This window comes from Triticum urartu, chromosome 6 (assembly GCF_003073215.2).
Source record: "Triticum urartu cultivar G1812 chromosome 6, Tu2.1, whole genome shotgun sequence".
NCBI classification, from domain to species: Eukaryota; Viridiplantae; Streptophyta; class Magnoliopsida; order Poales; family Poaceae; genus Triticum; species Triticum urartu.
The window spans coordinates 90834534-90849029 of NC_053027.1; the positions used below are offsets into that span (position 1 = coordinate 90834534).

At 44.5% G+C, this 14496-nt stretch overlaps 1 protein-coding gene across 1 annotated transcript; it reads right to left on the reverse strand.

Moving 5' to 3' along the window:
- Positions 1-517: 517 nt before the first annotated feature.
- LOC125515142 (probable protein phosphatase 2C 10) lies at positions 518-3607 on the reverse strand. Its single transcript, XM_048680582.1, has 8 exons — positions 3340-3607; positions 2382-2509; positions 2175-2273; positions 1926-2084; positions 1656-1742; positions 1473-1564; positions 1156-1230; positions 518-1068 (listed from the first exon to the last, which is right to left on the reverse strand). Exons 1-8 carry the CDS (start codon positions 3534-3536, stop codon positions 859-861), a joined length of 1047 nt encoding a protein of 348 aa, XP_048536539.1. The 5' UTR covers positions 3537-3607; the 3' UTR covers positions 518-858.
- Positions 3608-14496: the final 10889 nt, after the last annotated feature.

A 14496-nucleotide genomic window follows, 5' to 3' on the forward strand; every position in this document is an offset into this window, starting at 1 on the left:
ACTAAACAAAGGCATGTGCATCTTTAAAAATTGCTGTTTAAAATTGTAAAGCCACTGTATACGCAATTGTAAGCAGTTGAACATCCATATTTGAAGACTCGTCTTCACCATATACTGCACTAAAATAATCCAGGCGCATCTAACCTTTTGCTTTCAGATCCATAATTGTTTGGCTCTACTGTTTATGTGAAGCTTAAAGAGTTCATCGGCATATGCATCAAGTTTGACCTTTTGCTTTCAGATCCATAATTGTTTGGCTCTACTGTTTATGTGAAGCTTAAAGAGTTCATCGGAGAATATTCAGATCACTACTTTAGTAATCTAAACGCTTTTATGAATATTCAGATCACTACTTTAGTAATCTAAACGCTTTTATATTTGTTTACGGAGAGAGTACTTCTGAATACGTAACTGGCTCCAAATGTGGCTATATCGACATTCCGAAGAGGGATAAAAGAGTTTGTTTTTGGCTCCGCAAGGAAAGCTTAAATAAAATCGAGCTCCGAACTCTGTAGTGTGACACCATGAGCACAACTTTGTTCAAATCATTCAAATAGTCAGGTTACATGCATTTACTGCTAAAAATCACTAGCATGAAACACCAGCATAGAAGCTACACAGTACAAGGTTCAGCATCAAGAAAGAAAAAGTACCCCTTGGATCATATGGTAACAACACTGCCCCACCATCCCCCTATGTTCCGACATTACCTACCATCTAGGATAGCCGGGAGCATGGAACAACGACGAAACTCAGGCCAAGTCAGTTTGGTTTCGCAGCACGGGAGGGCGCCGCCACATGACATCTACTTCGAGCATCAGATACAACAGCGGATACAACGCCGTGGAGGAACAAGAACTATGAAGATTGGTCCTTGGCGGCCTCCTCACTTTGGTCCTTGGCGACCTCCTCACTTGGTCCATCTCCGGCAGACGTCGTCGTTCCGTCCAAGAAGCGAACAATGACGACAGTGATGTTGTCAGCACTGCCCCTTTGAGAAGCTTCTTGAAGTAGTCCCTTCGCCGCTTGCTCAGGATCTTCTATTGGCTTGACCATGGCAACAGCTTCCTGGAAATTGAATATTTGGGTTAACCCATTGAAACTACAGGGAACTAGCACCATGTCAAGGAGAATCTTCAGTGAATATGCACTTACATCGTTAGTTACAACATCCCATAGCCCATCACTAGCAAGGATAAGGAATTCAAGTGAGCTGTCAACTACCTCCTCCTGTAAATAAATAAATAAATAAAAGGCTCAATCACCAAGTGTATAGCCTTTATCTTCCCCTTATAGTAAGAAGGGGTGCCCATTGTTTCTTCCTTGCACAAAAACAATGAAGAACTTGGATGAAAAGTTACATTGCACTGGTCAATAAGAAATCTCTATAAAGAGACTACCTAGAATATCTAATCAAAAATCTGCAAGTCTAGGTTGTAGTTGAGAACTAGGCAAGGAAACAAAAGCCAAACCTTGATCTCTGGATCAGCGACAACATACTGCTTTAAAAGTTTGTCACCAAATGCTCGAGAAACAGCAAGAACACCACCAACACGCCATGTCCCTGCAAAACAAAGAGCAGTAAATAAACAGGAATGATGCTAGTAATAAAGCACTTGCTGAAGTAGGGAGTTTTTTAGGCCTCGTAAAAATACCAGCCCACATCACAAAGCCTCCAGCTTCCTCAATTCTCTGTCTCTCGTCTGTCTGGTCAGGTTTGTGATCCCTGGAAACCGCAATAGCTGAAATGGTGGGAAGCAGAAAACATCATGATCGTCTAACGCCAGTGAAATGAGATTACATGAGATTATGTTATGCAGTCAGTTTCAACTGCCATGTACCCATGGAGAAAAAACACAACCATATGAACTTTCCGATGAAACCAAGAGTGCACGAATCACAGTATTACAGACAGTGGGACTTACCCTTCCCTCCTTTAGAAACAACAGCTCTAGAATCACCAACATTTGCAACCACCAAGCGACCACCGACAAGAATAGCTGTTGAGGCAGTTGAGCCAGCATCTCTGGTGTGGCTACTATCAGCTTTCAGGAACTCTGAATCGGTATGATTGAATGTTTCAGCTGCAGAGAAGAAACACAAGGAAATCATGATCACACTCTGCCTGGGTAGAAATATTTAGGTTCACAATAGTTTATGAATGATAGGCATACCAATAGCAGCCTTTGTATCTGTCATGAATTTCGGATGCTTGATTAAATTGCTGAAAAGGTGCTTCTTCACATATTCAGCTGCTCGAGCTCCGCCGTGACCTGTATGAAAAGCCAACTATACTAGTAAACACAATTGATCAAGGAGCTGCTGACATATGAAAACCCTGAACAATTAATATAAAAATACTGGCACAAGGCAACACATACCATCAAATACGCCAAACAACCCAACAGTCTCTCCATCAACATCATCCACTCTTGTCTCGTAGAAATCCTCCATAGATGCCCTTTTCCCAGCACAGCTTGCAAACCCATAACTGAACCTGCCTTTTTCACTGCAATGGCAATTGGGGAAAAACAGTTAATCCAAATTCACGGGCTCACAGCACCAATTATACAGCATTTCGTGTGAAACCAGATGTGTCATACTTCTGAAACACGACTACTTTCTGTACTTCCAATATATGAAACAGAGTATTTTGAGGTAACAAATTCCCATATTTGTCCTCACTTTCATCAAATTTTCTTCCGAGGTAGAAAAGCACATATGAGTAAATTGGTGGAGTCTCATAAATTACATGATTAAGTATCTCAGTATCTCACATAGATATGGTTAGACATGCCATGGATTTCTATCTGCTCCAATGATTATTTAATGAATCTCTTAATATATATCTCACTGTAACGCCTTTAATTACACTTATTCAAGACCGTGTGGACACGAAGATGTTAATACAGCAGCCAAATCAGATCGATATTTCATTTCCCCAGATCCTCACGGCAGGACTTCTCGCCCATGTAGCATGTGATCCCTCGGAGAATTTAGTACCCGAAAACACGAGCATGAAACTAAAATCACCCCCGAATTTATTTTCGCCAGTTGGACAGATCCAATCGAAAGGGCTGCCTGCCACCCGTAACCCATGCCCCAGACGAATTCGCCCATACCCACTCGACGCCCAGACCACCAGGCACGGCAGAGGCAAGAGGCAACCTACCGCGGCACGCTCGCCTCTCAACAGCTACGGATCTCTCCTCCTCTCCCTCACAGAGAGGCTACGGAACCACGCGAGCACCCATAACGGATCAGCGAGCCCCGCCGCGAGAAAACCAGCCACGCAAAGCAACCAGGACGCGCGGGCAGGAGAAAGGGCGGGCGGCTCACCTGATACCGCCACCGGTGACCGGCGAGTCGTCGCCCCTGAACCCCATCAGGGAGCACCCCTCGTCGTCCTCGCGGCACCACCAGCCGTGCGACCGCCCGGCGAGCAGGGACAGCGAGAGGAGCAGGAGCAGGAGCAGGGAGGCGGGGGAGGGGAGGCGCGTGGCGGCTAGCGATGGCCCCGGCGACCTCTCATGCATGAGAGGGGCGAGAGGGGGGGAGGGAGATCGGGATTGGGGGCGGAGAGAGGGGGTAGGGTGGGGTGGGGTGGGGAAGGAGAGAGGAAAGGTGGAGAGAGAGAGGTGAGGGGAGTGGATGAGAACGATCGGCGGGGTGGGTGACGTGGCGGGAATCGGGGAGGGGAGACCCCCGCCCGTGCCCGGTCAACGCCCTGCTTCCGTCCCCTTCTATTATTGCGTGTACACCTCACCCCGCTCTGCTTTATGTTTCTGGTTTTCTTTCGTGCCATTATTTTGTCGCCTTTGTTTCTGGAAATTATTGTTTCTGTCACAATCTTGGCTTGGATTTTGGTGTATTGTTTGTCGTAGATTTAGCAAAGTATAGTCATCATTTTTTTTTGAACGGAAAGTGTTGTCACCGTTGATAGAAACTACTCACTCCGAATGGGAGCATAGAGCGTGCGAGTACTCCTTTACAACCGAGCACTTAAATGTTCATTTAATCTTTGCGGATAATTAATGTGTCTTTGGTTGGAGCTTAATTTGAGTGTGATGATTAGAGCTTGAATGTACTGAACAAGTTTGACTGGATTGCACACATCTTATGTACTACTCCCTCCGTCCGGAAATACTTGTCGGAGGAATGAATGTATCTAGATGTATTTTAGTTCTAGATACATCCATTTTTATGCATCTCTGCGACAAATATTTCCGAACGGAGGGAGTATTTATTTAGTCTTTATCATGAACCACATATACAAAGCAGCAGTGGCGGCGCCAGGATTGCACCACGCCCTCGTGCGTCCCAGACCACCTTCGAGGACCGTGGCTACAGTGTAGCATTGTAGTTACAATGATGCTAAACAAAGGAATCAACCTTCAAACCATGGGCAGTGCGATCCGAGTTGCCTGGGGCTGTCTCCGCCGTTGCATAGCAGTGATAAGCAACGCAACACTCAATGTTAAACCTTTGGATGAAAAAAAATCTAGCCAAAATACTTTAGGCAAATTAGAGTTATTGATTTGAGAAACATCCTAAATTTTTGTGTCATTATCATCGGTATGGATCTTCTCGAGTTTGAGCAACTTGGAATTCACAACATCTCGAATCCAATAATAGCTCACATCAATGTGCTTGGTTCAAGAGTGATAGCTTGAACTCTTGGAGTTATTTATTTGAGCAACATCCTAATTTTTTTGTCACATTCTTGTGTCGCGTCTCTGACATGTGTTGCCCAACTGATGGTGACAAAGACATTTCGACACCAAGACATTATCTTGTATGCACACACAAACCAAACCCCATGTATAGAGAACCCGAATGGATATGCACTACGTCGAGCTCATCTGCAACCAGTACTTGGCCCTAGCACAAACATATAGGAGGCATCCGGTGGATCACTGCGATTGGCTACCTACCGGCTTACCTTTAAGCTTTTTGTGTTTTTCCTTCTCTTTCGCTTGCCATGTAATGATTTGAACCATATTAGTTTATGTGTGTGTGTGTGTGAGAGAGAGAGAGATAATATACCGGGTACCATAACTTCTGGTATCATAAACCACCCCACTGCCATTCCCTAGCACTAGCCCACTTTTGTTGAAAATGTGTGTGTTCGTCTGATTTGCAGGCCAATCGAAGACATGGAGCCATCGTTCAGGGAATTCATCGATAAGTGAACCACTCCATCAATGAAATGCGCCAGAAGATGCATCCTAACACCCCTGTGGTCTATGGAGATCGATAAACTAATGGTGTTGTTGTTGGGGAACGCAGTAATTTTTAAAAAATTCCTACGCACACGCAAGATCTGTCATGGTGATGCATAGTAACGAGAGGGGAAGAGTGTTGTCCACGTACCCTCGTAGACCGTAAGCGAAGCGTTATGACAACACGGTTGATGTAGTCGTACGTCTTCACGACCGATCCTAGCACCGAAGGTACGGCACCTCCGCGATCTGCACACGTTCAGCTCGGTGACGTCCCGCGAACTCTAGATCCAGCCGAGTGTCAAAGGAGAGTTTCGTCAGCACGACGGCATGATGACGGTGATGATGAAGCTACTGAAACAGGGCTTCGCCTAAGCACTGCAACGATATGACCCGAGGTGGGGTGCGCCCCAAGGGGGGAATCCTACTCCTACTAGGAGTAGGTTCCCCCTTTCCTAGTCCAACTATGAGGGGAAGGAAATAGGAGGAGGGGAGAAGTAAAGAGGGGACCGGCCCCCAAAGCCATAAACCAATTCGGTTTGGGCCTAGGGGGCGCGCCCCACAGCTCCCTTGCTTCCCTCTATTTCCACTAAGGCCCATGAAGGCCCATTGACCCCCAGGGGGTTCCGGTAACTCCTCGGTACTCCGGTATTTATCTGATGACCCCCGGAACCTTTCCGGTGTCCGACTATAACCTTCCAATATATTAATCTTTATGTCTCGACCATTTCGAGACTCCTCGTCATGTCTGTGATCTCATCCGGGACTCCGAACAACCTTCGGTACATCAGAACACATAAACTCATAATACCGATCGTCATCGAACGTTAAGCGTGCGGACCCTACGGGTTCGAGAACTATGTAGACATGACCGAGACTTATCTCCGGTCAATAACCAATAGCGGAACCCGGATGCTCATATTGGCTCCTACATATTCTACGAAGATCTTTATCGGTCAAACCGCATAACAACATAAGTTGTTCCCTTTGTCATCGGTATGTTACTTGCCCAAGATTCGATCGTCGGTATCTCAATACCTAGTTCAATGTCGTTACTGGCAAGTCCCTTTACTCGTTCTGTAATGCCACATCCCGTAACTAACTCATTAGTCACATTGCTTGCAAGGCTTATAGTGATGTGCATTACCGAGAGGGCCCAGAGATACCTCTCTGATACACGGAGTGGCAAATCCTAATCTCGATCTATGCCAACTCAACAAACACCATTGGAGACACCTGTAGAGCATCTTTATAGTCACCCAGTTACGTTGTGACGTTTGATAGCACACTAAGTGTTACTCCGGTATTTGGGAGTTGCATAATCTCATAGTTATAGGAACATGTAAAAGTTTATGAAGAAAGCAATAACAACAAACTAAACAATCATCGTGCTAAGCTAACGGATGGGTCAAGTCAATCACATCATTCTCTAATGATGTGATCCCATTAATCAAATGACAACTCTTTGTCCATGGCTAGGAAACTTAACCATCTTTGATTAACGAGCTAGTCAAGTAGAGGCATACTAGTGACACTCGGTTTGTCTATGTATTCACACATGTACTAAGTTTCCGGTTAATACAATTCTAGCATGAATAATAAACACTTATCATGATATAAGTAAATATAAATAATAACTTTATTATTGCCTCTAGGGCATATTTCCTTCAGTTGTAGCCCGAGACGTGAGACGCCAAGTTGAACGTTGACGTGGATGCACTTTGAGAAACTCCCTGGCAACGGCGCCAAAAATCTTGCTTGCTCTCTCGTAAGAGTGGCTAGCTAACCCCCAAGTGTAAGGGTGAAGTAACCTAGCAATATGTATTTTCCTTAGTAGAGAACCAAGGTTTATCGAACCCGAAGGAGTTCTTCTGGCAAACAAAATCACTGGTACCTGCACACAAAACAAACTTCACCCCAAGACGTCAAGAAGGTTGTCAAGCTTCTTGTCTTGCTAGTTACATCATTAAATTGCAACATATGATAATTGATAGGTAGATAAAAGAAAAGAAACAGTACAACAAAGAATTAATATTTCGACAGAGCTTTCAGCATAAGAAGATAGATCTGAGGGGCATAGGTTCACTTGTGGCATCTCTCCAAACATAACAGTGTAGGGTGGTGGACAAATTACAGTTAGGCAGCGATTAAATTGCAATTTTTATATTTATGGCTATGATCATTCACGGTATAATCTCATATAGGCATTATGTGTGTCATATGTAAACCGCTATCCAACTTCACCTACAACTAATACTCTACCCAAGACCGCTATCCAGCATGCATATCAAAGTATTATGTTCATAAAAAATAGAGCATTACAATTAAGCAAGATGACATAATGTAGACAGTAAATCATCCAAGTGTGATAAAGAAACCATCATTATCCTTAGTGGCAACAATTCAATATGTGTCTTGTACCTTTCTGTCACTGGGATATAGATCACCACAAGATTAGAACTCACTACACCGCACAACTTCCTCTGAAGAACTACCCATCAAACTTGGCCAAAGAAAACAACTAGATTGGAGAGCATACAAAGCTATTCAATTATACAACAAAGAAAATTCAAAAGATTCAATTTATTTCAATGAACAATCTGGTCATAAAGTGGAAATTCCTCAATCCCAACAAACACACCACTGATTACATCATTTGGATAATGATCATGTGAGGCAGCTCATGGGAAATTTGTATTAAATCACAAGGGAGAGAAGATGCCATCTAGCTACTGGTGTGGACTCTAAGGTCCTTCAAGAACTACTTACACATGGTCATGGAGGCATCAAGGTTGATGAAGAAGCCTCTTGTGATGGATTACCCCTTGGGCAGGGTGTCAGAACGTGCTTCCAGATTGGATCTCCTCGGAAAAGGAACTTGCGGCGTTGGAAAAAAATGGAGAAATTGGTACTGAGGGTTTCGTGAAATATGGGATTTATAGGCAAAAGAATGGAGCTAAGGCAATGCACAGGGGCCCAACAAGGCCTTGGGGCGCATGTCCGTCCCTGATTGCGGCACTTGGCTATTGGGAAACATAGTAGAAAAAATCAACCTGCGATCAAACTAGGAACACTATGAAGATGCATTAAAGGTTTAGATCGGATCATTACCAACTCTGAGTTGCAGCGGAAGAAGAATCGGTGTAGATCGTACTTGAAATCCCTTGAACCATTCATGAACAATCCCTCAAATGGAAGACCGAAAGCACGGCTCTCCATAGTTTGCATGCGTATGGTCTTCACAATCCGGTGGCGCTTCTCCGTCTAGAGCTAACCGATGCCGGAGAATTAGAGGGAGAAGATTAGAACCACCCTAGGCTTCTAATTATGAGGACTAGAGAGGATTACATCTAGCTCTAATTGGATCAATTAGAACCAGAACTAGAACTAGAGAACTAGAGGAGGCTCCCAAATTTATGTCTAAAAAGGGCCAAAACCTCTAGTCTATATAGGTGTATGGGAGAGGTGAGGGGTGGCCGACTTGGGAGGAGTTTCCCTCCCCTTGCGCTGGTATAGTGGCTGCTGGAATCCAACTCCACCTCCCCAATTCGGCCTCCACTCGTGGCACCTCCACTAATGGGCAATAGGGCCCATTAACTCTCCGCTAATAGGCCTTTTAGTATTTTCTTTAGCCTGTTGAAATTAAATAAATTCTAAAAGCCTCCTAATCAATATTAGAGCCTTTTATCATTTATTTAAAGTCACTGTAAATATTTTCGTCATGTATATCATTTCCCGGTATTACCCAGTAAACTCCGACCTTCCGGTTCCTCTCAAAATTATTTCGAATAAATAGTTTCTCATAACTCTTACTCCACCAACACTCAATAGATTGTGATTACCTTAAGCTTGTGACCCTATAGGTTCGCTAAAATGTAGAGATGAACAAAACCCCTTTCGTTCAATGATCGATAGCTGAACCGTGGACATTGATGACCCACAAGTATAGGGGATCAATTGTAGCTCTTTTCGATAAGTAAGAGTGTCGAACCCAACGAGGAGCAGAAGGAAATGACAAGTGGTTTTCAGCAAGGTAATGTCTGCAAGTGCTAAAATTGTAAGTAACAGAGTAGTTTGATAGCAAGATATTTTGTAACGAGCAAGTAATGATAATAGTAACAAAAAGTGGAGCAAGGTAGCCCAATTGTTTTGAGGCAAAGGACAGGCCAAAACGGTCTCTTATAGTAAGCAAAGCGTTCTTGAGGGTACACGGGAATTTCATCTAGTCACTTTCATCATGTTGATTCGATTCGTGTTCGCTACTTTGATAATTTGATATGTGGGTGGACCGGTGCTTAGGTGTCGTTCTTACTTGAACAAACATCCTACTTATGATTAACCCCCTCGCAAGCATCTGCAACTACGAGAAAAGTATTAAGGATAAATCCTAACCATAGCATTAAACTTTTGGATCCAAGCGGTCCCTTACGGAATATCGCATAAACTACGGTTTAAGCTTCTGTCACTCTCGCAACCCATCATCTAATAACTACTCCACAATTCATTCCCTTAGGCCCAAATATGGTGAAGTGTCATGTAGTCGACGTTCACATGACACCACTAAGGGAATCACAACATACATACTATCAAAATATCGAACACATATCAAGTTCACATGATTACTTGCAACATGATTTCTCCCGCGACCTCAAGAACAGAAGTAACTACTCACAAGTGATAAACATGCTCAAGATCGGAGGGGTATTAAATAGCATAATGGATCTGAACATATAATCTTCCACCAAATAAACCATATAGTAATCAACTACAAGATGTAATCAACACTACTAGTCACCCACAAGCACCAATCTATAGTTCTGGTAACAAGATTGAAAGCACAAGTGCTCCCTGGGTGATTTTGGTAATTAATGTCAACATATCTCTTGTTGGACTAATATTTTTTATCTAGTATATTTCAGATAGTTCAACAAAGGCGTGGCATGGACAAGGGGACGTGGAACCCCTTCAAGAAGCTAAGGACAGAAGATTGGCAAAAGCTCAAAACTCTTCATTTCTATTTTAGTGATCTAAGATCACACTGAGTCCATAGGAAAGCCAATACTATTAAAAGGGGATGAGGTGTTGCTTAATGGTCTACGTGCTCAAAGTGGATATGCTCCAAAGCCCTCAACCACTTTCTCATTTCCAGATATGTCCTAAACCTAAAGTCAAACTCGGCCTCACTGATTTGATTCATCTGGCGCCACCGAGTTCACTTGACATAGCCACTGCCAGAAACCCTAATCAGTTCGGTCTCACCGATGGGATCTCGGTCTCACTGAGATGGGCTTGCAAACTCTCTGTTGCACTACAAAAAAAAGACACTTCCGTGATGATACGTGTTTGTCACAGTACAGTAGGTCACGTTTTCTATCATGCATGTACATCCATGACGATTTTATGACAGAATCAAGATAGTCATACCTGTGCTGTCGTAGAAGTGTTCCATGACATTACCAAAATTATCATCATGGAAGCGTCCACTTCCATGACGATAAATCGCGCGTCATAGAAGTGTTTTCGTCAAGGGTGACCAACATGTGGCATCCATCGTAACAGGTCGCCGTTAAGCTATCGGGTCCGGTTTTGGATCCGATAACCCGTTAATAGCCCAGACCAATGGCGATTTTCCACGTGTAAAATTCTCATTGGCCAGAGGAAACACGTGTTGGCTCACCGTTGGGACAGATGTCATCCACTCATTGGACAGGAGGTGCCTATGATACGTCGACACGTGGCACGACCCAACAGAGGCCCATTCCAGTGAAAAGGCCGGCCCGTTTGACTTGGTCAAAAGGTAACGGGCCGGCCCACAGAAAGCCTATTAATGGTCTGTTCGTATATTGCCCATTTACGACCCGCTAACTCCCGGCCCGTTACGGCCTATCGGAATTCAGCCCAGTAGCTTCATATGGGCCGTCCAATATGATTCCAGCCCGTTGTTACTTCCGGCCCATGTATGGCCCATGATGTCTTTCGGCCCATATGAGGCCCTTCGTAACTCTAGGCCCAATAAAGGCCCAAGATGAAACTGGCCCATAATGAATAGTGTATCACTTTATACCCATTAACTACCCATTATTCCGTCGGCCATTTACAACCCGTGTTAACTTTCGGCCTTCTAAGGGCCCATTTATTCTTGGGATCATTTCTAGAATTCGGTTAGTTACGGTCCGTTACTGGCCTGTTCCATTTGTGGGCCAGATTCAGCCCATGGTTACATTGGGCCCGTTTGTGACCCGTTAATCCGTTGGGCTGTTTTCATAGTGAAATTGCGTTATATCGACTAGAGGGGGGTGAATAGGTGATTTTTATGAAATCTTCACTGAGGAATTTCAGGTTGACGAAATTCCTGAATGAAGAACTACTTGCAGCGGAATAAGTACTCATAGGTAAACATAACAATGGATGAGCATGGTATTCATGATGAAATGAAAACAAGCACAGAGTACAAAAAGCGTAAACACAGGATAAGACAAACAGACTGAAGAAATTGAACTGAGGAAATAGAGAAAGTCTTCAGTCAAAGTCTTCAAACAGATATGAACAAGCACACAACACAGAAAGGAGGAAATGAAAGGGTTGAGGAAATGGAACCAGTTAGCTCAGTGAAGACAATGATTTGGTAGACCATTTCCAACTGTTGTGACAGTTGTACGTCTGGTTAGGGCGGCTAGGTATTTAAACCCGAGGACACACAGTCCCAGACACCCAGTTCTGAACACGCAATCCAGAACACTCAGTCCTCACCGTATTCCCCTTGAGCTAAGTGTTGGGTTTCGTAGTAATTTCAAAAAATTTCCTACGCACACGCAAGATCATGTGATGCATAGCAACGAGGGGGAGAGTGTTGTCTACGTACCCAACGCAGACCGACTGCGGAAGCGATGACACGACGTAGAGGAAGTAGTCGTACGTCTTCACGATCCAACCGATCAAGTACCGAAACTACGGCACCTCCGAGTTCGAGCACACGTTCAGCTCGATGACGATCCCCGGACTCCGATCCAGCAAAGTGTCGGGGAAGAGTTCCGTCAGCACGACGGCGTGGTGACGATCTTGATGAACTACAGCAGCAGGGCTTCGCCTAAACTCCGCTACAGTATTATCGAGGTATATGGTGGCAGGGGGCACCGCACACGGCTAAGGAATAGATCACATGGATCAACTTGTGTGTTCTAGGGTGCCTCTACCTCAGTATATAAAGGAGCCAAGGGGGGAGGGGGGCGCCGGCCAGGGAGAGAGGCGCAGGAGGAGTCCTACTCCTTCCGGGGGTAGGACCCCCCCAATCCTATTCCAACTAGGATTCCCAAGGGGGAAAGGGGGAGAAGGGTGGCCGGCCACCTCTCCTAGTCCTAATAGGACTAGGGGAGGGGGGAGGTGCGCAGCCCCCTTGGGCTGCCCTTTTCTCCTTTCCACTAAGGCCCATGAAGGCCCATATGGTTCCCGGGGGGTTCCGGCAACCTCCCGGTAACCCGGTAAAATCCCGATTTCACCCGGAACACTTCCGATGTCCAAACATAGGCTTCCAATATATCAATCTTTACGTCTCGACCATTTCGAGACTCCTCGTCATGTCCGTGATCACATCCGGGACTCCGAACAACCTTCGGTACATCAAAATGCATAAACTCATAATATAACTGTCATCGTAACCTTAAGCGTGCGGACCCTACGGGTTCGAGAACAATGTAGACATGACCGAGACATGTCTCCGGTCAATAACCAATAGCGGGACCTGGATGCCCATATTGGCTCCTACATATTCTACGAAGATCTTTATCGGTCAGACCGCATAACAACATACGTTGTTCCCTTTGTCATCGGTATGTTACTTGCCCGAGATTCGATCATCGGTATCCAATACCTAGTTCAATCTCGTTACCGGCAAGTCTCTTTACTCGTTCCGTAATACATCATCTCACAACTAACATATTAGTTGTAATGCTTGCAAGGCTTATGTGATGTGTATTACCGAGAGGGCCCAGAGATACCTCTCCGACAATCGGAGTGACAAATCCTAATCTCGAAATACGCCAACCCAACATCTACCTTTGGAGACACCTGTAATGCTCCTTTATAATCACCCAGTTACGTTGTGACGTTTGGTAGCACCCAAAGTGTTCCTCCGACAAACGGGAGTTGCATAATCTCATAGTCATAGGAACATGTATAAGTCATGAAGAAAAGCAATAGCAACATACTAAACGATCGGGTGCTAAGCTAATGGAATGGGTCATGTCAATCAGATCATTCAACTAATGATGTGACCTCGTTAATCAAATAACAACTCATTGTTCATGGTTAGGAAACATAACCATCTTTGATTAACGAGCTAGTCAAGTAGAGGCATACTAGTGACACTTTGTTTGTCTATGTATTCACACATGTATTATGTTTCCGGTTAATACAATTCTAGCATGAATAATAAACATTTATCATGATTAAGGAATTAAATAATAACTTTATTATTGCCTCTAGGGCATATTTCCTTCAGTCTCCCACTTGCACTAGAGTCAATAATCTAGATTACACTGTAATGATTCTAACACCCATGGAGCCTTGGTGCTGATCATGTTTTGCTCGTGGAAGAGGCTTAGTCAACGGGTCTGCAACATTCAGATCCGTATGTATCTTGCAAATCTCTATGTCTCCCACCTGGACTAGATCCCGGATGGAATTGAAGCGTCTCTTGATGTGTTTGGTCCTTTTGTGAAATCTGGATTCCTTTGCCAAGGCAATTGCACCAGTATTGTCACAAAAGATTCTCATTGGACCCGATGCACTAGGTATGACACCTAGATCGGATATGAACTCCTTCATCCAGACTCCTTCTTTCGCTGCTTCCGAAGCAGCTATGTACTCCGCTTCACATGTAGATCCCGCTACGACGCTTTGTTTAGAACTGCACCAACTGACAGCTCCACCATTTAATGTAAACACGTATCCGGTTTGCGATTTAGAATCGTCCGGATCAGTGTCAAAGCTTGCATCAACGTAACCTTTTACGGTGAGCTCTTTGTCACCTCCATATACGAGAAACATATCCTTAGTCCTTTTCAGGTATTTCAGGATGTTCTTGACCGCTGTCCAGTGATCCACTCCTGGATTACTTTGGTACCTCCCTGCTAAACTTATAGCAAGGCACACATCAGGTCTGGTACACAGCATTGCATACATGATAGAGCCTATGGCTGATGCATAGGGAACATCTTTCATATTCTCTCTATCTTCTGCAGTGGTCGGGCATTGAGTCTTACTCAACTTCACACCT